We start from the raw sequence: 23,418 nt of genomic DNA on the forward strand, positions 1-23,418 counted from the left end.
ACCACCAAATGCCAAACCACACTGCGTTTAGCATGATATTGGGCTAAGTAGAAGATCCTCTCTCCTCTGGCCAAGTACAAGACACATCACGTTTCCACAATGCAAGCACTCTTGAAGATTAGTTAAGATAAATACCATCTACAGACTAGAGGAAAGCACCAATAACAACGTGATTTGTTACAAGGAACAGATTAATTTGCAGTAGGAAATTATTTAACAATGATAAACCACTGAACATGGCAGAATCGCGGAGCAGGATTCGTGAAACCGAACGTAGCGGATTAATTGCATTACCATCTGATATAGTATTTAACCTTTTTTTGCTTTGGTTTACGAGGAGAGAGAGAATGTACAGAGATCCAACATAGAATCCAAAGTACAACCATACAAGAGCCATTAGACATTCACTGAGCAAGAACACAATTAACAATCTTGGCCTCTTGGGCCTTAATTTAACGGATACTCGAGCTTAAATACACTATGGTCTGCCAACCCCTTTCGTTTATCCCGTAAATTACAAAAATTTCTTATGAAGCTCCGTAGTCCATAATGTGTTTTTACACAAGAAAAATTGCTGAATGACAGCATGCCGCAGAGATGAAATCATGAAATCTGACCTTAGATTTCAGACATCTCTTTCCACCTCGAATTACCCTCTCACTGCATAGGAATGAAAAATCACATTTTACAGTCATCGCCGTAATAATTACATTGAACCTCTCTGTAGTCTGTACAAGATTGCCCGGAGTTGTTGCTCTTGACCTGGTGGGCATTGACATCCCTAATTTGAGAAGGGCAGGGTTCTCTTGTCTAAAGATGGTACACAAAGGCACATCTGACTTTTCTTCAATAGAATTGAGTCAGCAAATCATTCTCATCTCGAGATGGTTTGACCAGTCATCAAGCAAGTGAATTCTCCACGTACTCAATTGCTATCCTCTTAACATATTCAACTCGTTCTTCATGGCCACAAGATTTCTCATACTCGAGATACTTCTTGAATATAAACTACATATGAATGGAATTGACATCAGTAAATGCCAAAGAGGCCAAACCAATATTAATTGGTGCATGTGGCATAGGCATACCTTCATTTTTTTCGGTGGAAGACGCAAACTTACTGCTCTCTCAAATAATGCACGAATAATGTCCGCATCTCCAAGTCTAACCTCCTATTAGTTTCATCAATGAGGAGTATCAAAAGAAAAAGGATTAGGGCATGGAAATCCCTCAAGGTAAAGCATGAGCAAGCTTAAAGGGTGTTATTACGGGAAGTGAGATTTACTTGATCAAGATAGATACTCCACAAGTCTGTCCTCTTCGGGTATTCCCGCAATATTTCCTCAAAAAGGGATCGCCCTCTATCAGGTACACCAAACTTGAACTCAAGAATGGCTGTATGAGAGACGAATTTTATATGCTTATTCTTAGGAAGGCATAGAAGAGCACGACTGACAACTGATTGAACTCCATCTTTCCCTTGCTTCAAGAGACTCTGTACTCGCCTTAACCAGACCTGCAATTTCATCAACGTTAAGCATTTCATACTGGGATAATTACACCCTTCAGTATAAAGTAGAGGGAAATACCTTGCAAGAATGCTTGAATTTCTTGACCATTTTGTTCAGAAGCTCATCAGCTAGATTATATTGTTCAGTCCTTTCATACATGTTTAACAATGCTAGGTGCACCTTTTTTGGATCACAATACTGTAATGCCCTGTGGAATGTTTTCATGACAGCCTCCTGAAAGAATTTGGCAACTTTAAAAAAAAATAATGAAGATAGAAAGGGAAAAAAAAAAAGAGGAAAACATAACACCTGATGTCAAACAAGATATCCCTACCTGTGGAGGTTCTCCATATTCATTTTCCAAATTAAAGTAAGCCACCCAAATATTCAATTTTTCGTTCTCCTCGCGGATGTTTATGGTACTTAAAGCCCTTCAAAACATAAAAGAGCAGCAGTAGGTGATAAAGAAAGAAATAATCAAAGCATAACTGAAACTCAAAGATAAACAACCTCTTGTATATATTTTTCCTTCAAGATATGTTAATACCCGGTTGATGTACTTGACATGTTACATGTTTCTATCATGGAGACCACTCCCCAAAGAAAGGGGGAGGTGAGGGATGCAACTTAGGCAGGCCCAATCCAAGCCCAGACTGAACCAGCCCACAAATTTACACCAGCTGGGCACATGCACGCATGCATGTCAAAGATCAGATCCAGGCCTTATGCCCAATTCTTAAGGTTGGCCCTTCATTCTACTAGATCATAACAAAGGAACGTTGAGCAAAAAGCAACTGCTCACTAATAAATGAAAAAAGCAATATCAGGAATGACTGAATATAGAATTCATTTGGTAAAACATAGCGCAGCATAAAACTTCCTTCCCCTTCTCTTTCCCAATTAAATATCAAAAAGAAATCTTGGGCTTTAATTTTCTTCCTTGTAACCCATTTTAGTTTACTTCTATGTTCATATTTTTGTAAAGGATCCCATATACCAGAAACCCTTAATAGAGTGAAATGGCAAAACAGGATTTATGTAGCCAAACCTCATAGAGTTGGATAAGGATTTTTCAGTAGTGTCAAGAATGGGTCACAAAAAGGAAGCCTAAGAAGAAAAAATGTTGGGAGCCTAAGGAGGGCATCCACTTGGCAGGAAAAGAAAAAGAAAACTCGAAATTGAAAAAAAAAACAATCTTACCAAAAATTAAAAAAACATATAGAAATAAAAACATCAGAATTTGTTTCCAACACATTTAACAAATTTAATTTCTTTCAGTCCAAGCAATATACCTTTCAGCAATTGAACGAGCTTTCTCGACATCAGACACAGACAGAGCAAAGGCCATGTACTTAATCCAAACAAAGCTGCTATTAGGGGAGCTTCTAACCAATTTCTCAAATTCATCAGATGTCCTTGGAATGTCCTTTTCAAGAAGTCTTTCCTCGGCAGCTCTAATTTCAAGCTCCCTGTACAGAAAATTTTCAGATAAAAGAAAAACAAAAAAAGAATTGCAGAGGAAGAACTAGTTTTGCAATAGTGTCCAGTAATGAAATGACCTTTCTTCCTTTGCTTTCCTCTTTGCCCGCCTCTTGTTCTTCTCAGAAATGGTAGAAGTCTCATTGTCATGTTCTTCAGCTCTATTTACTGCATTATCCAAATCAGAGCCATCTACATGATCAAGATTAACATCAAGAGGAAGAATAGAAGCCCTTGATTCTGCTTGTGCAAGGACTTCGCATTCTCTACTCCCATAATCAGGATCAGAATCTTGGATCCCACACGCACTTCTCTCTTGGGGCATGCTAACCAAAGGATCGTCAACCAAGCCATTTTCATGTTTGTTTTCATCAATATTTCTATTCAAAAGGTCAACACTGGTATCATCTCTCAAGTAAGAATTCTTCATTCCAAGAGAAATTCTCTGTCTTTCCTTGTCTACCTGATGATAGGATAAATAAGCATGAATAAATAACCCCACAAACTTTACCAGGGAAAATATGTGTCTGTGTGTGTGTGAAAGAGGAAGAGAGAGAAAGAGAATGTTTAGATAGCAGAGGCCAATTTTTAACAAGAAAGATTATTACCTTCAGAATCTTTGCCGTAACTCTCTCCCCTGCTCTATATTTACTCCCAATGTTGTCAATGTGATCATCAGAAAGTTCTGAAACATGGCACAACCCAACCTAGGAGATTGTTACATGATTAGAATCAAGAATCCAAATATCGATAGAATACCTCCAATATGGGGCATATCATATCAGTATCAGGTGAGATGGGTACGCAACAAGCTAGGAATGGGCACATTCTTTCGCAGCATGCCAATACGATATTGGGGTGTATCACAGTGAATCGTAACATATCAGCCAATACCAATACAAAATGGTGCAGTAAGCCATGTGCTAGGCACACGATAAGAGATGAAACAAAAATAAATTTTATACAGTTTACCATCAACATGCAAAACCAAATAAATAATAATAAACATTTATGTTACACTAAAAATTAAAAAGAATATTCTTTAAAATTAGTGTTTTATAAAATTTAATAAAATCAATAATCTATCAAAGTAACATTTATGTCAAAAAAGGATTTTTGATCTAAAGAAACTTAACGAAAATAAAAATGCTAACAATAAAATTATTATTTTAATAATTAAAATTTATGAATCTGCATAAGATATGTATCTTAGAAATTCTAATAGCTCTGATATACTTTTAAGCTATGATTATATATTTTTATAAAAAAAATTAATATTTTAATTTATACTAAATAAAAACACATTTATAATTTATATACAAAAAAACACAAATATTGTTTACAAAATATTTGAGAATTTAATATTAAGTTGAGTCTATCAATTCTACTAATCCACATATATATCAAAAAATGAGTTTTAACTTAAAAGAATTTATAACAATAATATTAACATTAGAATAATTATTTTAGTAAATAAAATTTATAAATATCCATATGATATGTATCTTAATAACTTTAGTAGGTATGATATATTTTATGTTAAGATATTATATTTTTATAAATTCTTAATTAATACTTAAATTTATATTAAATAATAACATTTATAATTTACTAACCCAAAATTGTTGTTTACAAAAGATTTTAGAGTTTAATACTAAGTTGATTTTTTTGCTAATACTAAAAGTAAAATAATAAAATGATAAATAATTGATATACTAAAATATAATAGTTCATATAATTTGTGTCTTGGACTTCTAATCGATGCATTAACAATAACATTATATGGTATTTATTAATTCTTCTACATTAATTGCTGTGTATTCCTTCATATGTACCATTAAAATATGCATTTCTTATCTACTTATACTTTATTTATGGTTGTTTCAACCTTAAATTTAATGTCTTCAATGTATTTGTGGGATCTAAAACAATTTCCCTAATGTATCCAAGCATATCTATATCTTTCCACCATATCTATGCACTTCTGAAGTGTATCCATATCCAAATCCATGTAAGCTTACCAATAAGATACTCCATACTGATACTTAGATCCTTGATAAAATACAAAGGCCAAATATCAGGAAAATCTTGTGCACAGAAGAATGATTGGGACCAGATAATCAACATAGAGACCAACTACATAAGGCCATTACCCAATGTCTGTCCCAGTTATCTGGGGTCTTGGGTGGGGTAGACTGGATTCGGTCCTAACCCTTGGCATTTTTTGAACGAAGTGACCACGCTCAGACTTTAACCTGCATTCTCACACTTGCCATCCCAAGATTTTACCATTACAGCAAAAAATGGTAACTATACAGATCAACCAGATAAAAAATCAAAATGACCATCAGTGGCTGGTCTAACCATCAGAAAATATCGGATTCCACAGTCATCTAGAAGGTTATTTGGCATAGGACACCAATTGCTGATCTAACCATCAGAATAAATGTCATTTTCCTTTTATTTGTAATAAGGTAACCATTATCCAAAGATTCTAGGAACAATTCGTCATGCATACTCACCAAGTTTGTGGGATCAATTATAATAAATAAACCATATGTCTCAACCCGCTTGATCCTGCCAGAAATAACATCTCCAACATGTAGACTGCTTAGATCACACATGTCAATCTTCGATGCACTGCTTGTATTCTCCGTTCTTAGAGTGACTTCAACTCTCTTAGACAAAGGTTCAACAGACAACACCCTGTAGGCAATCTTAATTAACTCAAGGTAGATAACAGAAAGCTATTTAAATAGAAAAAGAAATTAGTCTTACTTTCCAGATACAAGTTTTCCAACAGGGAACTCCTCCTCGGGATTTTCAATAAATCCATCAGATAAATTTGATAGGAGAATTTTTGCATCAATCTTGCGCGAAAGCATGATGAAACAACCTTTTGAAGTAACATTCTTAACATAACCCTAAATGAATTGGGAATCCGAATCAGTGCAAAGAGCAGACGATGGTTCAGCAACACTCAGAAGTTAATCCAAATAGCTACCAGCACAAACATAGGAACATTGGCAATGAACTTACAAGGCACATAGTGGCACACAAACAAAAATATAAAAGGATAATCACAAAAACATTTTTTGTATTGATATGGGGAAATTTACCAAAACAGAAATAAAGGATGAAACCCCTAGACAAGGGGGAAAACATTAGTGATATGCCAAAGCGCACCCACAAGATTCAAAGGTCAAAAGAAATACATTGAAACTCAAACCAAAAAGGTGGGAGTGAGAGAGAGAAAGAGAGAGAGAGAGAGACCATGCCTTCTTCCTCTCCTCCCCTTTGTCCCACCAATGTTATAGAAACCATGAAAGAGAAATAGTTTGGATAAGAGATGGAAAAAAACATAGGGTCATAAGATGGAAAAAACTAAAAAACTTAGTGAATGCACTACATTAACTAACTCAAGATTATTTGCATGCTATTTTTTTTTTTTTGAGAAAAGGTAAAGTAAAGATTTGTATTAAAGTATGCTGTAAATAAAATAAACGCAAAAAAGACAGAAAAAAAGATGCAGACAGTCACTTGATTTGTCATTTTATAATTGCATATATGATACCTTAGAGCCAAAAAGAAAAAAAAAAGAAAAAAAAACTAATAACAATTAAATGCAAATAATGATGAAGTCCCTCAGTTATCACATATATTCAGGTGATGAAGAGAAATAGAAGAAGAACATGAAGGGAAATCAGGATAAATAGCAAGTTGATTCATACCTTCACGGCCATGTTAGGATGAATATCCTCAATCCTTTTCACTCGGCTTCTAAGAGAATTCCTAAAAACAATCAAGAAAAGGAGTTAAAAATGCATCTTCAATCAAATTATTTTAAGTAAAATAAAAGTACCAGTACTATATTTAAAGTTAAGCATCATTCAAAGTCAGGAAAATCCAGCATATTATCCATACCAATGGAACACGGATGCAACCATTGACGCATATACATAAGTTCAGTACAACCATCTAGCTGGTCTTTCCCCGCAACATAAAAGTAAATTTTGATAGCTGTAGCATGGCCACTCCACGTAGTTCAAGTATTGGTGTTGTTTTCAGGAACCACCAAGGCATTATCATGCTATTTTTCTGGTCCTAGAGGTCATGGTGACTCAACCAGGGCTGAACTGACCACAGTATTTCAAAGGCTAAGGTTGGGGAAGAACCTAATTTACCAGAATATAGTGGTAGAGGGGGACACAGGAAATAATATGATGGCTTCCAAACAACAGCCCAACTATGGCAGCAAAAAACATTTTGAGAGGTGAAGAATCTGGCAAGGGAACAAAAGGTTTAATTTACATGGATTCATAGATAGGCTAACAACAAGATGGATGTACTAATGAGAAAAAGGGTTGACCAGAAATCAACAGTATTGGGGGATACTACTCAAGGGACATGAATGTATGATAGAGAAGTTTGTGGGTTAGCTAGGAGTTGTAGCCTAAAATTAATGGGGTGTTTGGCACATCTCTCACTTGTACATTTCAACCCTTTCTCCACAAGTAATGAAATTCGTAAAGTTACCAATCATTTAAAAAAATAAAAGAAAAAAAACAGTTGACACCTACTTTCCAAATGCTTAATGCTTCATTAGAAACGATGTTCCTGGTTTAGACAAAAGAAGTTATTTCTTCTAAATAATGGTCATAAAATTCCACCATGTAGTATCAGATCTCACATCCAAGTTCCAATAAAGAAACAATTCCACAACTTATATTAGTCATGTAACAACTTTTGAATGCAATAATCTGAGATAGGCTGACCAGAAAAACAGTGGTAGAATGATTGTCAAAAGATTTGTTTATTTTTGGAATTTCAAAATTCCTGGGTTCATCAACCTCATGGATAACCAACCACTTGAGTGAAATTACGCAATCTCTAAGCCTCCTTCCATTAAACATATGCAAATTAAATGCATACCAACACTCAAAAATTTAAAACTAGTGTTGAACAATGTTGTAACTCACAAGGAAGAAGTAAGAAAAGTTAACACCATATAAGGTCAAAAAATAATGGACAAAGCCAGATATCATGTAAGCACCAAGAATTTCACACAGCATAGAATCAAGTTTGCATAGATACAAAATGGAGAAGCCATCCTCCAAAGTTCAGATTTTAACAGCTTCTCTGTGTTATATTACTGGATGTGAGTGCATCATTTATTGCTTTCTTAGTTTTCAATAAAGAATAGACTACAATTTTTTTAGTATTAATAGACTACAGTTCTGTGGTGAACACAATAAACAATTAAAGAACTAGGGAAGAAACAAAAGTAAATGGCCACCTCCCCTAGCTGATTTCTTTTTTTGGTAAACTCCCCCCCCCCAGCCGGTTAAAAATGCCTTTCCAAAGACAAGGTCAGAGAGATTTAATGGAGCTAAATTTTTTATCGGTTTCAATGCAGCTAAAAATAATAAATTTCAAGTATAAAATGCTGTTACTTATTAAAAAAAAGCATTTGCATGATGTAACTGAAAAAAGAAAAAGAAATACATGAAAAAATAACACTTTAGATCAACAGCATGAGAATAACAAATAAAGACTTACTAAGATTTCAAAGATAATAATTACCTGCAGAGTTACTTCATATCTTAAAATTCATTCTATAGAACTCTCATGAAAGGTTAACAAAAACCAAATTGGGAATGAATGAATGACTTACAAATCATTATTGAGTCCCACAGACTTTGGAGATTGGATACCTTCCAAGGAAGTAGCACGTAATGACAAATCTACATGCAACAAACCCTTGGTTGAACGAATGATTTCCAAAACTTTGCATTTCACAAACTGTCCTTCTTGATATTCAAGCAGAGGATTAGATAACCATTCATCCGCAAGCTCAGTAAAATGAACCTTCCCATGAAGATGAGGTCCAATTTGCACAAGTAATCCACCAACACCAGGAAGAATTCTGTTAATTCTGCCGCCAAGTACATCACCTTCATGAATATGTTCGGTAACAAACTCATTTGAAATAATACTTTCTGGATCATCCTTCTTGGTAATTTTGTTGTCAAGTGTTGCATTAGAAACAATTGATAGTGGGTGTGGTATCAAACGCAAGAGTTTTTTCTCTTTATTAATGTTTAACACATGACCAGAAACAGCTTTCCCAACATGAAATCGTTTCTGAAAGTCTTTAAGTTCACTTGGTTCACACGAACTATCAAGAAGAAATAGATGAGCCTTCACATGTCTAGATACTGTCAACCACACCCACTCCTTATCCACTTTAACCACATAACCAGTAGCAAGCTTTCCAATTGAAAAGTTAAAATCATCAGTGATTACCCCATCCTCAAGCTCGCTGGCACCTGGAAAATGAATACAGTTCACATGACCAAAAGAAATAAAAGCATGCCTCATAAAGCATGAACTCAGAAACAACAGAGAGATCTTTCTAACACCAAGGAAAACGAAAAACGAAAAAAGAACATAAACACTTGAATATGCAGAAAACCATAGTTCACATTGATGTATTTGGAGGGAAAAACAAAACTTCTTGACAGCTTAACTAAACTCACAAAATAGTCCATAGAAGAGCCACTAACTTATTTGAGTTTCTAGAATGGTACACAATACAGACAAAGCCAAAGATCTGATCCAAGCTCAATTCCATATTTAGTCCCATTACAATGTCATAGCCCATAACCAAAAGCAAGCACATACCCAAGCCACACATCCATATCCATGTCCAAGAATGAGACCAGGGGTGGCTTGGTCTCCTCACTCATTGTTATGTAATAAAAGTAGTTTAAATTATGTCCAAATTTCGTTAAGGGTAGAAGAACCCTATCATTTGTATCCTACGACATGCAAACAAGTGAGCAGTCAACTGGGAGAACTACTGTTAATCTCTCCACGCTTTTTCTATCATGTAATGATGTCCTCAGCAAATTGCAAGTGAATGACTGTCACCTCAAGCCTTCTTACCCTCCTACCTCTAAATAGATTTACCTGATCAGCCTCTACAATCAATCCTACTCAGGAATTCAGAAACAATAGTGAACAGGAATGGAGATAAAGGGTCCCCCCTTGTCTCAAGCCTTTTTTAGCAGGAAAAAAGTCTAGCCACTCCATTAATCAGAAGGGAAATTTTCTTAAACTACCCCTAATGTTTAGGAAATTCACTAACTATAACCCTACCGTTTCAATATTGTCTTAAAGTACCACTACTGTTTCTGACAATTGTCACACAGCTCCCTTCCCATTAAGCCTCCATCACAAACCTTTTACACGTGACTTGACGCGTTTGATTTAATATTAAATTATACCCAGAATACCCTGTTCCTTTCCATCTTAATTTTCTTCCATTTTATGGCCATTGGTCATCGTCTTCCAACAATAACAATGAATCCTCAGTGGTGACCTTCTCGATGACACAGGGAGACATTATCACAGCAACTGTTATATCAACAGCCAAACTGCTTCATATGTGGAAACGCTGCCTCACACTTTGAAGTATCTTCTCAATCTGCTGCAATATATTGCACTTGTGACCCTTTGATTTGATTGTACTTCTGTAAAACTTATCAATTCCATTATATATATTTATATATATACATATATATATATATATATTGCTTAATTATCATAGAACAACACAGAGAACACCAGCCGAAAACATTGGTTTCAATTTCCTGGGTGGCAAGATCACTGGGATTGAAACTTTCGTCTTAGGTAGGCCATGGGGTGCTTACTCTAGGGTGGTGTTTGCTCTAACGTACATGTCAAGTGTGATACTGCCTTACGGATGGGATGACTGGGGCGACCCAACCAAGCAAAGGTATATATATCCTCTGATCCCACAATCTGGTCGTATCAACCCAGATTTTGATTGGATTGATCAAGAAGATTTAAATATTACAGTTCTAACAAATGTTATTGTTTGGTGTGTGGACAATACCGTATTATGGGCAATACAAGTGCTACAGAGCAAGGGCCTATATCAGGAAGAGTTGGATGGTTGGGTCAGTGGCCGAGGTTGGCTTAGGCCTTTACCAAAACGTTGCAATAGGACCTCTCTCATCATTTCTCATAATGTAAATGCAAATAACAAGAAGAGAGCTACAGTTGTCATTTATTTATTTTCATAATAGATATCAATTCTTCTGTCCTTGTGTGGAAATATATATGATGTCTATTTAATTTATTTTAATGATTTCTTTTGTTTGATTTCCTTGATCTCTTACTGATTTCAATCAACTTACGACAGTAACAAGGGTAGAGGGTTTAGTGAATGGTTGGGGGAGGTCAAAACGATAGGAGACTAAAAAAGGGTCAACGTTTGGTATGTTTTATGCTGAAAATGTAGCAACTCCTTTGTTTTTTCACCCAAGGTGACGATGGACAATGGGCCGATGATGACTAGGAAAGGAAAAAATGGAAGAGATAGGGGAGGAAGGGAATGAGAAAACTAATGGCAAAGAAGAGAGAGTGAGAGAAACAATGTTGTTTGCCGTGTCGAAAGGTAGAAGACAAACAATGCTCTTCCAAAACAAGGTGGATTACTGTTGAATGCATAGCTAGATGGGGGTGGCACAACTCCTTTGTTTTTCACCGCTGCAACTCGAGTGAGAATAACAGAAGAGTTCACCGTTGCAACTCCTTTGTTTTTCACCCAAGGCGACGATGGACAATGGGCCGATGATGACTAGGAAAGGAAAAAATGGAAGAGATAGGGGAGGAAGGGAATGAGAAAACTAATGGGAAAGAAGAGAGTGAGAGAAACAATGCTGTTTGCCGTGTCGAAAGGTAGAAGACAAACAATGCTCTTCCAAAACAAGGTGGATTACTGTTGAATGCATAGCTAGATGGGGGTGGCACAACTTCCAATAGATCTTCTTTGATAAGGTAACAACAATCCTAATGGAAAGCCATAGAAAACCCATATGGACATGGGGCTTTCGCACTATCCATCGAAAAAACAGCCTCTCTAATTTCTTCTAGAGTGAAGATATTCTCCAAGGTTGTAGACAAAGGATCCGGCACTCTATCCCACAAAAGGTCTAGGAAGACAGAGCTCCTCTCTCCTAAGCTCGAAAAAATGCCTTTGAAATGATCCACAAAGATCTTCACAATTTCTTGCTCCCTAGTTATCTTGTGACCATCCACCTCTAGTCTAGAAATCAGGTTTTTCCTTCTACCACTAGCTAAAGAGTGAAAGAAAGTTGTATTACCGTTCCCTTCCAAAAGCCATTTACACCTTGATTTTTGTCTTTGGGATATCTCCTCCTTTACTAAAACCTCTTCCAACTCACACTTTAACCTCCACCTCTCCTCTCTATCTCCCTCATTGAGGCTTCTCTAACCTTCTTTCTTGTCCAGCTCCTCAATCCTTAAGATAATTCTTTCTTTAACTTCCTCCACTTTACCAAAAAGCTCCTTATTCCAAACTTTTATTTCCTCTTTTAGACTCTTTAGCATTCACAACAATCCAACCCCTTTCTTTAAGCCTCTAGAACCCAACTCCGGCCCCCAAGACTTGATTTTCATCACAAACGCAGGATCTTCTAGCCACATGTTTTTGAACCTGAACGGAGAGGGCCCACCGAACAAAGTTTCTTGAGATAAGCTAACAGGGCAGCGATACGAAGTTACTCTAGGCATGGCTCGTGTGGTCAAGCTTTCCCACATAACTTCCCAATCTACTGAGAATAGAAACCTATCCAGCTTGGAGCATATTGGGATAGCTTGGAAGTTTGACCAAGTATAGTCCGCTTGTAGCAAAGGAATTTCCTTCAAAAGCGTCCACAATCTCATTAAACTCCCTCATACTTACGATAATTCTTTGTGATTTGGATTGCTTGTCTCTGCCGAAAACCGTATTACATTAAACTCACCAACCAAGCAGTAAGGTCCCTCCCACAAACCCCTTACTACACTCACCTCCTTCCAAAAAAGGGGTGTTTCTTTATATGAATTTGAGCCATATACATTTGTCAACACCCACTCCTTTCCATCTATCAGACTTCTCACTTTGACCGACACTGAAAACTACGTTGTTAACTCCTCTAGACCCTATAGCACTTCATTCTTCCAAAAAAGAGGTGTTTCTTTATATGAATTTGGGCCATATACATTTGTCAACACCCACTCCTTTCCATCTATCAAACTTCTCACTTTGACCGACACTGAAAACTGTGTTATTAACTCTTCTAGACCCTGTAGCACTTCATTCTTCCACATAGTAAGAATCCCTCCTGAGGCTCCCAAAGACAGTGTGCAAGCCTAGCTCAGGTCCCTTGTGCCCCAAATACTTCTAAATTATGATCCATCTCTTGTCCACCTCTTAAAGTTTTGTTTCTTGTAGCAACACCACATCTGGCTTCTCTTTTCTGAGAGTTTCTCTTATCAATCTTCTTTTCTCCACACTCCCTAGACCTCTTATGTTCCAACTTAAAATCTTCATTCCAACACTGACACTTCAGGCCCTACCATCTCCTACCTTTATCTAAACATTGTCCATTGTTCTACCCCTCCTCCTGCTTGCCTTAACATAATCTAATTTACTAATCAGCTTTTCCACCTCACTCCTCGTACTTTTATTTTGATAAATGAGAGTGGTTTTATTAATTAAAAAAAAGCAGTACATTCAGCCTAGGAGGAGGCACGAGGTGTTACCTCCCCCTAGGACTGAGCCATAAACACTAAACATACACAAGCCTGAAGCACAATTATCCTTTTCCCTTTGCCCTTATCCATTCTTGTACATGTCTTCAGCCATAAAGGCTTTTCCAGTAAAGGTTTCTTCTAAATCTCTTCCACCCCCCCAATTGCTAATGAGAGACCAGTTCTGATTTGACTGCTTGAATCATCCAACTCCCTTTCAAAATCAAACACCAGAATTGTCGACTTAGATGGCTCCAGACCATGGATCCTCTCTTCCGTACCTTTATCCCCCATCTTCCCTACTCCCAAGGAAAATCCAGGCTTTGTGGCAAAAAGCATTTTCTACATCTGTAGGCTTATGACATAGGGTTCGTTCGGCACACATACCAAAGAAGGCACACAATCGAAAAGATTAGTGATGGTTTTAGGCGAAGTCATAGGATGAGTAACAAAAAGAGAAAACTCGGGGGGTAGGGAACTCCTTGTACACTAATTTCGCAAGCCACACCCATTTCAAGCAGGGGTTGAACGGAAGCCTTAGGAGGCAGACTTTGGACAGCATCTTGTTGAAATAATTTACTTTGAAGTAGGTTGATGGAAGAGGAAGCATGTTTGTCAAAAGCCTTCATTTCGCAAGCCAACCCCGTTTCAAGCAGGGGTTGAACGGGCCTTAGGAGGCAGACTTTGGACAGCTTCTTGTTGGCATAATTTACTTTGCAGTAGGTTGATGGAAGAGGAAGCATGTTTGTCAAAAGCCTTCATTGCCGCTGTTGAAGATCGATGGGAGTCCTAGTTTCCCATTGAGGGGGACAATGATACACCCTTCTTGTCATCACCTAACAACCCAAAAGTGACTACTTAAAAGAGTCACGGGCCTTACTAAAAGAATTTGGGTCCACACCTCTTGAAATACCTGGTCGGGTCAGCCTAACCCACTCATTTTCCTTTCTTTCAACCATCAAAGGATTTAAACAAGCCGCCTATCCAGTTCTCTTACAAGACAAGGCAACTTTCTTTAACAGGGCCTCTGCATACGAAAACTTCCTAGCTGTTGGATCTAAAGCAGAGTTAATCCCCTGCGGCCGAGAGAAAGAAACTTGCTGGTTGCCTTTCCCTTTGACTTGGGTTTCCTTTTTTGAAATCTTAAAGTCTTCCGATTTTGGACAGCTTTCTCCAGTTGGCACCTAACAAAAATCTTTTTAACGCCACACGTCACCCGCCCTTCCACGCCAGCTTTGTCTTCCTCCTTGCTTCTTCCTTCCCAGAGCACCGCTTCGTCTCCCAAAACAACCCAAACCTTGTACCAACACCCCTCTGAGAGTAGATGCATCAACCCAAACCTTGTCCTAGTTTCTACTGCCGACAAATCTTTAGGGTTGGAACTTGGAAGTCTCTAATAAGCCTCCCATCATCGCTACAACCCTTTGAAAGGTAGCTTCCGTCCAGAGATGGAACAGCAAGCCACACTGTTTAATAGCAAGGGCTCCATCAGAAAAACCAACTCATTTGACAGGGTGTCACGGGGGTAATCTTTGGGGCCCCGTGCGGCACTCAAAATGGGCGAGTAAGCCTACGAAACAAAGCAAACACACACAGAAAGGCAACAAGAAGGCACACGAATTAGCAAAAGGCTACTTGTATTGCATTAATCAGTGGTAAGCACAAGCACACAGTACAGTGTCGAGGGGATCTCGTGCTTAACCTTTACACGCTTATGAGCTCACTCGACTACCTACCTCCCCTCAAAGAGTACGTTAAGCTTTTGGGGGAGTGACAATATGAAACATCAAAATAATGGAAAAGCATACTAAGTAATTACAATTACGCCATTGGCGGTCCCCCTTACAAAATACAAGCAAAGCCCGCCCATGACACACATGTTGGCACCATGAAAGCACGTGGCTGGCACTCGGATGGCTCACTGTAGGTGCTTGATGGCGCGATGAAGGAGTCACCCGTGACAAGGGGGCACCACCAATTTATCACGGCTACACCCTCACTAGTATCGACTATTAAGGTCTCCATAACCTTACTTCACATCCAACATAGCTGGTACCGATAATTTTAGCATCACAGAAACGTCCTCCAAAATTTTATTCCAGTTTGGTATCTTTTTGTTTACTGTGATTGCATACCTCTATTCCCAATCACCTTTAACACCTTCAAGGGACACCTTAGGTTCTGCAGATAAGAGCCAAAACGACTCTATAAGGTCATTACCAGTAGCTTGTGCCCCTGTCTTGGAGCCTGAGACTTGTTCCTCTTATGACTTTTCTTCTGAACGCTTCCCTGAGACTTACTCTCTTCCCCCTAAACTTGCATTCATTTTGATAGGGTCCTCTGTTAAAACTAAAAGATGTTGTAGAGCTTCTGTCACTAGTTTCCATACCCTACTTAGCTTGCTTTCTGGGATGCAAACCAGCCTTTTCTTCCCATAGCTGAAGAATTCAGCCAGTGATGCATAGGCTCCATTTTTGTTTTCTAATACTTCCACCCAGTAAGTGTATCACCTTCTTTGTAAGAGACTCGACAGCTCACCCTCCTCTGTGAGTGATAGCTCCCTCCAAAAAACCTTTGAACCACAAGATACTTTGCCCCGCAACAGGATTGTTGCCTTTAGAGAGCTCAATAAGCTACAACACAACTTCTCTTCTGGTTAGAGTTTCCTCCAGCACGAATGTCTTTGCCTGTATTCTGATCTTCTCTCTCCACCTGTTTGCACGAACAAAGCTTCTTTCTTCACCTTCTGTCTCTATCGCCTTTGACAGGTTCAGCATATAAGTAAGACCTCAATGGGACTTGTATCGACTAAACAAGTATTGTAAACTAAATGTTCGATATCATTCTTTTATTAAATAGTTGTAGCCTCCATGGACTTATTTAACATTATGTCAATATCTTAAGTTTAGAACATATTCTTGATTTATGTCATTTGTTCATTAGGGTGTCATTTACACTCAAACATACTGTCCAAAATCTAATGAAAGCATAACAAATTTCTAATGGAGCTCATGATATTGTGAATATTAGAATCCCTTGGTAAAATATACGTATAGAACATACAACAGAGTTTACCGGCCTGTCAATGAACAAAGAAATATCAGAAAAGTAGAATCTCAAAACGTAAGTATTATTTCTGACCTGAAAGTAATGTAGGGCGGAGAGAGAGTTCCCACTGGCAAGCTTTTCTGTTCTTTTCTGATTGATTAAATTTTGCAACAATCCTTGCTGTCAGCTGTTGCCCAACTTTAAATTTACTGAAGGGATCCTCAACAAAATGGTGATCATTTACCTGCAACATAAGAAGCTAAAACATGTAAATAATAAACAATAAAAGAAACTCAACAAAAAAAGCACATGCAGTATTTAGATATTATGGTGAAACAAACAACCCACAAAAATACTCACCTCAGTTATATGCACCCTCCCACGAAAACCAATGCCAAATTTCAAACGCAGTTCAAGAGGTTTTATGTCAGTAATCTAGAGAGATCATGGAACACAAGTGTAAACAGTTATTCAGGTCCAATATAATGTCTTTTAATTTTCCAAGACTGATGCAAAGAAAAGATATCTACCTCAGCCTCAACAAGAGATCCCACTTTATAGCTAGATTTCTTTTTGGATCTTTTCGAACTAGAGGTCTCTGAAGCTTCACTTAGAGACTTGAGAAGTAGAAGCAGTCTTCCAGATGTCAAGGGACTCGCCAGAGCCGCAACAGTTGCAACAACACTGCAGAAAATAACAATCATTGGTTTGGGAAAAAAATGCAAGGAATAGAATACCACAGTACCATACATATGCAGTTATGCACACCAACTTTTACAAATAAATGAAAATGTCAAGCTCATACACAATCCATGCACCACTTAAAGGGACATTTCAGTTATAGATTCAGGAACATGGAAACTAGTTAGTCAAAGATAGTATTCTCAATATACTTTTTCTAAGAAAAGGTAAGATAGTACATTAAAATTGTATTGGATCCACAACATCAAAACAAATGAAGTGTTAGGAGCCATTAGACATGGTTATTACCCCACAGAGTTTGACTCATATGCCATTATCACCCAAATAAATACATTTAACTAGGGCAGCAAATGCATTGTATTCAAATCCAACATACCGAGATTCAAATTTGATCTGTTAACATTCATATTCAAATCAAATCATGTACAGATTCAGATCAAAACTCAAATTGGATTTGAATTAAGTACACCAAGAACAAATGACAAAGTGAACAGTTACAAGTTGAAGGGGCTAGAAGAGCTAGGGTAATACTAAAAAGGACCTAGGAGGAAGTAACAAGAAGATGATGATGACGATGATGATACCATATAATTGTGGATCCAATACAGTTTTAATACAATGCACTGAACAAAATGGAATCGCAAAATATGATTCATATAGCAGACCCCATATAGTTGGCACAAGGCTTATATAATGATGATGATATCGAGAACAAATGAAACAAAAAAAAAAAAAAAAGATAAGGTTGTTACCTGAAATTATCCTTTCACTTTTCTTAAATTTTCTTAAAATTACCATTACTTTTCAATACCTCCAAAACCCCCCACCCAATCAAACATTTGTCATTAGAAGAATGGTTTTTGAAAGACTACCATGAGGGTCCTGTGCATCTCTACCTTTAGACCAAGACACCAAAAATGGGTGTATTTGCTCAACCCAAAACTTATGTTGTATGAGAATGGCAAACCCAAATCTCATCTTGAATTAGAAGGTTTTAGTGAGAGCCTACCAAACCAAACACATGACAAATAAATGAAAGCAACCATAGAGGTTTCAGGACAATCTCTAAATAATCAACAGCAACCTTTCCCTTCCCCATGGACTCAGGTTCAAGAGAAACTCTCAGAGAGGACTCTGGTGATATTCATGGATGAGACTACAAATTGGTGGCAGAAGACCACTGGAAAGATGCCTAGGAAGACAACTTCGGTGGTTTTGATAACACCACAAGGCTTGTTTCATGATATGCCGGAGATTGATTTGGGACAGATGGAGTTTCTAAATAATGTGGATGACGCAGAGAACATTACAATCTTTTTTGTCTGATCAGCAAGAACACTACAATCATTACTGTTAAATGAGTGCAGCTGGTGTCTAATTACGTCTAATAAGGAAAGAAGATAAAAGTCAAACATTCAGACAAGAATTAATGGTCCCTTGATTAGACATAATTAGCCATCAACCCCGCTTATCTAATGGTCATGATCATTTAGACAATTGGACCAAATAAAGAATGGATATTGACGTGATATCTTAAGCAATATTCCCTAGATAGCAATCTTTCAGATCATGATATGTGGAAAATTCTCCCAAAAAAAATTTTGGATGTTCAATCAGCTTATTAGATGAGAAATAAGGGTAATTCAAATCAAATTAGCACATTTCATCTGAAAATTTCTCATACTGCATTGACTATGGACTTGTTTAATGCCTTCCCTTCTGTCTACACTAAAAAATAAAAATAAAATAAAATACATAAGCAAGACCTATATCAGCTACCTTTGAAATTCAATCACCATATGCAAAACTGAAAGAGTTTGGGTCAAGAAACAAAATATTGATATGCCCAATACCAACAAGCGGGTACTTGTGTATCGATACAAACAATACGTTTTTTCATTTGTATGATTTAATCAGGCATTAGAGAGATGTAACCTACCATCCCAAACTTTTAAACTTCAAAACCCTGTGAGTATCGGTCTATGCATGTGTCATCATGGTCACTGATACACATAAGATACAATATAGGCATATCATATTGGTATTTTGATCCTTGGTTTAGGTTATATAACCAATCCCTTGTACTTGCATCCCATGAGGTCAACGTGTATTCAGGGGAAACACTGATGTTTTGAGTGACTTTTTAGTGACACCAACTACACAATTCAGGAGCATTTTTATCTTTTGAAAACCAGTTAAAAGGGTTTATAGGTAAGTAATAGTTACTTTTGTCATGAAAAAAATAATGGCCCACATGGATCACTTCTGAAATGGTCACTAACAGTGACTTGACAGAAGGTTTTGAATATACAAAACATTCTGAAAGGGGGTTTCTGCTGGTATCAAAAAGTCAGGATTAGTCTACAACAATTTAAGAAAAAAGGAAAGAGGAATTTCAAAAGATAATGTATTAATAAAATGAATTAGAAATGACTTTGAAATTGTGAATCATGAACAAAATCAAATAAACAAAACTTGTACAAGACTTGAACTCTATTTTTTTATCATTAACAGAAACCTTTTACTAGATAGACAAAATAGAGAATACAAGTGAAGCAATGGGGAGAGATAAAATCTCTTAAACCTCCCGAAAAACAGAAAAACAATTACAACACAGCCCAAAGCCATTGTTCACGTTCCATCCCTTGTTTAGCCAGAGCTTCTGCAAAGGAGTTAGCAGTTCTCTTCACCCATTGAAGCTGAATCTCTATTCCCCGAGTTACCCATTCAAACTCCCTTTTCTCATTAGCAAACTTCCAAAGACCACTAAACTCCCTTTGCAACCAACAACAACCAGTTTTGAGTCCCCTTCAACATTCAAATAGAGTAATAGAAACTTGAAATCTATAACTCTAGTAAATATAGAATATTCAAACTAACTTCACTAAAACGTATACACTTCATAAGCAAACATGACAATATCAGATGAATCTTATCAGATCAGATTGGGGTGGATCCGTATTTCACTGAACTATTATAAACAGATCAACTTAATCAGATCAAATTTAAACTCAAAATTCAAACAAACAGATATTGTTTGCAGCCCTATTTCACATGACCCCTTATTTCTTCAACAATATTTTTCTACAAATACTCGAACAATAGAGCATATAAAAAATCTGAAAAGAACAGAATGGTGGAAAAGGATTCATGTAGCATCCCTCATAATAGCTGGACCCCACATGATCCATTATTTCATTAACATCTCCAAATCAAAAACAGACACATGTAATAGGGTGCATACTAATCATAAGAAAGGTGGAACGGGATTCATATGGCAGGCCCCACATAATTGGGACAAGGCCCCATTAAGTCGGCATTAGAGTCCATACAGATTTCTTCCATTTAACATGGTGGTGATTGATAATTGATGGTCTATGGACAGGATCCTTAATGTTGAAAAGATTACAATTTAACATAAAGGTATACAACTAGCTTAACTGACCATGGTGGGTTTGATAGATGCAGAAATGTGAGGGAAAAGGAGACTAAAAGTATAGAGTAAAAGGTTTATAGGAAGAGAAATTATGGACATAATACAGTGTGATAAAAGCATACATAAACACATGGTGATGATGTCAACAACTAGACCAAAACAGACTAAAGTCAAACCAGTTTGAACCAAAACATCCTACAAAATGGTTCAACACCACAACCAGTTTTAAGGCATGCACCAAAACCATTCTCAAGCCATTGCCACACTTCCACCTCCAATATAATAGCCCACTGAGAAACCATCACTGATTTAATAAATAATGAGATGGCAACAAAATAGTTAAGATAAAGTCCCTCTAATACCTCCCATAACAATTTCTTATTAGATAAAAAGGCCTTTGCACAATGTAGGTTCCACCAATTTTTTATCTTCTTGGGATGGATAGACTGGATATGGTCCTAACGTTTGGCATTTTTTGCACAAAGTAGTCACACTCAGACTTGAACCCACAATCTCACACTTACCATCCCAAGATTTTACCACTAAACCAGTAATGGCCCCTACCAATTTATCACGATATAGCAAACCCAAAAAATCCCAGGCTCCAAAAAGAAGCACCACTGATATACTCCAAGGCATTGAGGCAATAGATTGCAGTCATAGTATCATAAGAAAATAAACATATGAAAGAATCTGATATGTATCCATCATAAGTTGCCTTAAGAGGATACAAGGAAACCCAGAATGGATGGTAAATGTATTAAACAAGCAATTTCCAGACCTTTGTCCATTCACAAAGCTTCTCTGGGGAAACTTTTGTGTATTATAATCAATAGTTGATGCATAGCCAATAGCATAACTATACTCCGGGATTGAGAGGACCTGCATGAATACAATTCCACTTAAAAGTAAGATTGCTGAATGGCTACACTGATTTACCTCTAGAAACAATAGATGAAAGGAAAATTACAATTTGCAGCGAAAATGGTCAAATACTTGCCAAATAATTCTCTTTAACAATCTCTATATTTGCATTCACAGTCTGATGGACCTCCAGATCAGCAGATGCAACTCTTTTGCGCTTCTGGACAAGAACAAATCAGAAAGGAGGATAGATAACATAAGTTCATACAAACTAACCCTGTTTAAGACCACAGTTCTAATACGTCAACTCATGCGCAGTTTGGTTTGAGTGAGCTTAGGTTTCTTTTCTCAGAAAAAAAAGTAATGTATTAAAAGAAACAGATCAAAAAAATAAAATACACTGTTCAAAAAGAATTTGTACAGCGGAAAACACTGAGAAGCTAATTACACTGCAGATCAAGATACAAAAAGATTCCTAAAATTAAAAAAAAAAAAAGGAATCGAAAGGTTTTTAGCTGTCTGTGAACTGCAGCCCATGAGTAGATTCTGCCCCATGAGCCTCTTAATATTATACCTACAGAATTACTTCCCACAAGACTTTCCCTTTCTTGGACAGGCAGGTTCTACTATGTCTTAAGAAAGGCAAAAACATGTAAAGGCAATTTGACATTGTAACTACTGAAACAAAGTACCATAAAGTCATTATGGTTGTGATGAGCACCATAAAGCTCAGGTTGAGAAGGGCTAACTAAGACCTCCAACCATGCAGAGAATAATCACAGATTGGGCTAGTGTTCTTCTGGCTCATGCCAAACCAAACCTAGGACTCAAGATGATTTGAGACAGGCAGGGATGAAATTGGTTTTTACTCAACCATGAAACACCCACAGTAATTATATATAACAAAAATGAAGTCTTAGAAAAATAAAGATTCACTTTGGAGGTGAGCAGTGTTCTCTGTTCTACTATTCCCCTCCCGTTTCCCTTCTCTGGGTATTCATCCTTGCTTAAGTCGGAATAGAAAAGTGATATCATTTTTCCAACAAATGAGTTAAGATAACCTTCTTAGAAGTCCTGCTCTTAGAGCCTTCTTCAATCCCACAAATAAATTCTGGCTTAAGTGATAAGTCAACCAGGTGTTCAGCCACAGAAATGTCGAGGACCACAGCTCGAACAGTAGAGCCTATTTCCAGATGTGTCCCACATACTGCGAAGATGGCACAATAGTCTTTCAAGACTTATAATTGATAACCCAAGTGATCAAACTCCATGAAAACGACTTACATTGATAATGTGCAATGAAACCAAAAACATCATTATGCTCCTTAAAACTAAGAACAACACCAAATTCGTTTGTTTCATGAATCTCTCCTTCCACAATAGTCCCGATATTGAAACTTTTCACCCAATTGGAATCAAAATTTTCTGATTCTGGCATTTGCAGCTTGGCAATCTGCAACCAAAGAAGCATAACTCCATAAGAAAGCAAACACCAATCCCAAGTACTTGTAAGGCAAATCAGAAATGAGCAAAAACAATAATATTTTAGTAAGCAGAAAAGAGTAGCTGAGAAAATGTCCAAGAGAAGAACAAACAATCAGGAGAATCAAAAAGAAATGAACTGAAATAGAACTGCTTCTGTAACAGCAGAACAAAGAAAAACAAATTATGCAAGCTAGAGGTTAGGAAAACAAACAACATTAAGTCAAAATAAGAATTATAAAATGGGTAGAGAGAAGAAAAAGAACTGCC

General features: G+C 37.1%; 1 protein-coding gene across 2 annotated transcripts in view; it reads right to left on the reverse strand.

The window, feature by feature from the left end:
* Positions 1–367: 367 nt before the first annotated feature.
* LOC148844570 (RIBOSOMAL RNA PROCESSING 5) overlaps positions 368–23,418 on the reverse strand; it is a 71,796-nt gene continuing 48,745 nt past the window's right edge. The window contains exons 22-40 of one of the 2 annotated variants that reach the window (XM_088953069.1): positions 22,951–23,119; positions 22,728–22,873; positions 21,803–21,883; positions 21,584–21,684; positions 17,195–17,348; positions 17,025–17,099; positions 16,758–16,908; positions 8,665–9,319; positions 6,722–6,782; positions 5,769–5,914; positions 5,513–5,696; positions 3,599–3,697; positions 3,071–3,453; positions 2,804–2,980; positions 1,846–1,942; positions 1,590–1,745; positions 1,286–1,516; positions 1,089–1,172; positions 368–1,008 (exon numbers count right to left, since the gene is read on the reverse strand). In XM_088953069.1, the coding sequence (XP_088809195.1) occupies positions 901–1,008; positions 1,089–1,172; positions 1,286–1,516; positions 1,590–1,745; positions 1,846–1,942; positions 2,804–2,980; positions 3,071–3,453; positions 3,599–3,697; positions 5,513–5,696; positions 5,769–5,914; positions 6,722–6,782; positions 8,665–9,319; positions 16,758–16,908; positions 17,025–17,099; positions 17,195–17,348; positions 21,584–21,684; positions 21,803–21,883; positions 22,728–22,873; positions 22,951–23,119 (3,258 nt within the window). In that variant the 3' untranslated portion in view covers positions 368–900. Of the gene's footprint in view, positions 1,009–1,088; positions 1,173–1,285; positions 1,517–1,589; positions 1,746–1,845; positions 1,943–2,803; positions 2,981–3,070; positions 3,454–3,598; positions 3,698–5,512; positions 5,697–5,768; positions 5,915–6,721; positions 6,783–8,664; positions 9,320–16,757; positions 16,909–17,024; positions 17,100–17,194; positions 17,349–21,583; positions 21,685–21,802; positions 21,887–22,727; positions 22,874–22,950; positions 23,120–23,418 lie in introns of both variants that reach the window. The other variant, XM_088953068.1, reaches the window with a different exon arrangement.

The sequence above is a fragment of the Nelumbo lutea genome, chromosome 7 (assembly GCF_056320005.1).
Source record: "Nelumbo lutea isolate HS-2025 chromosome 7, American lotus-T2T, whole genome shotgun sequence".
NCBI lineage: Eukaryota > Viridiplantae > Streptophyta > Magnoliopsida > Proteales > Nelumbonaceae > Nelumbo > Nelumbo lutea.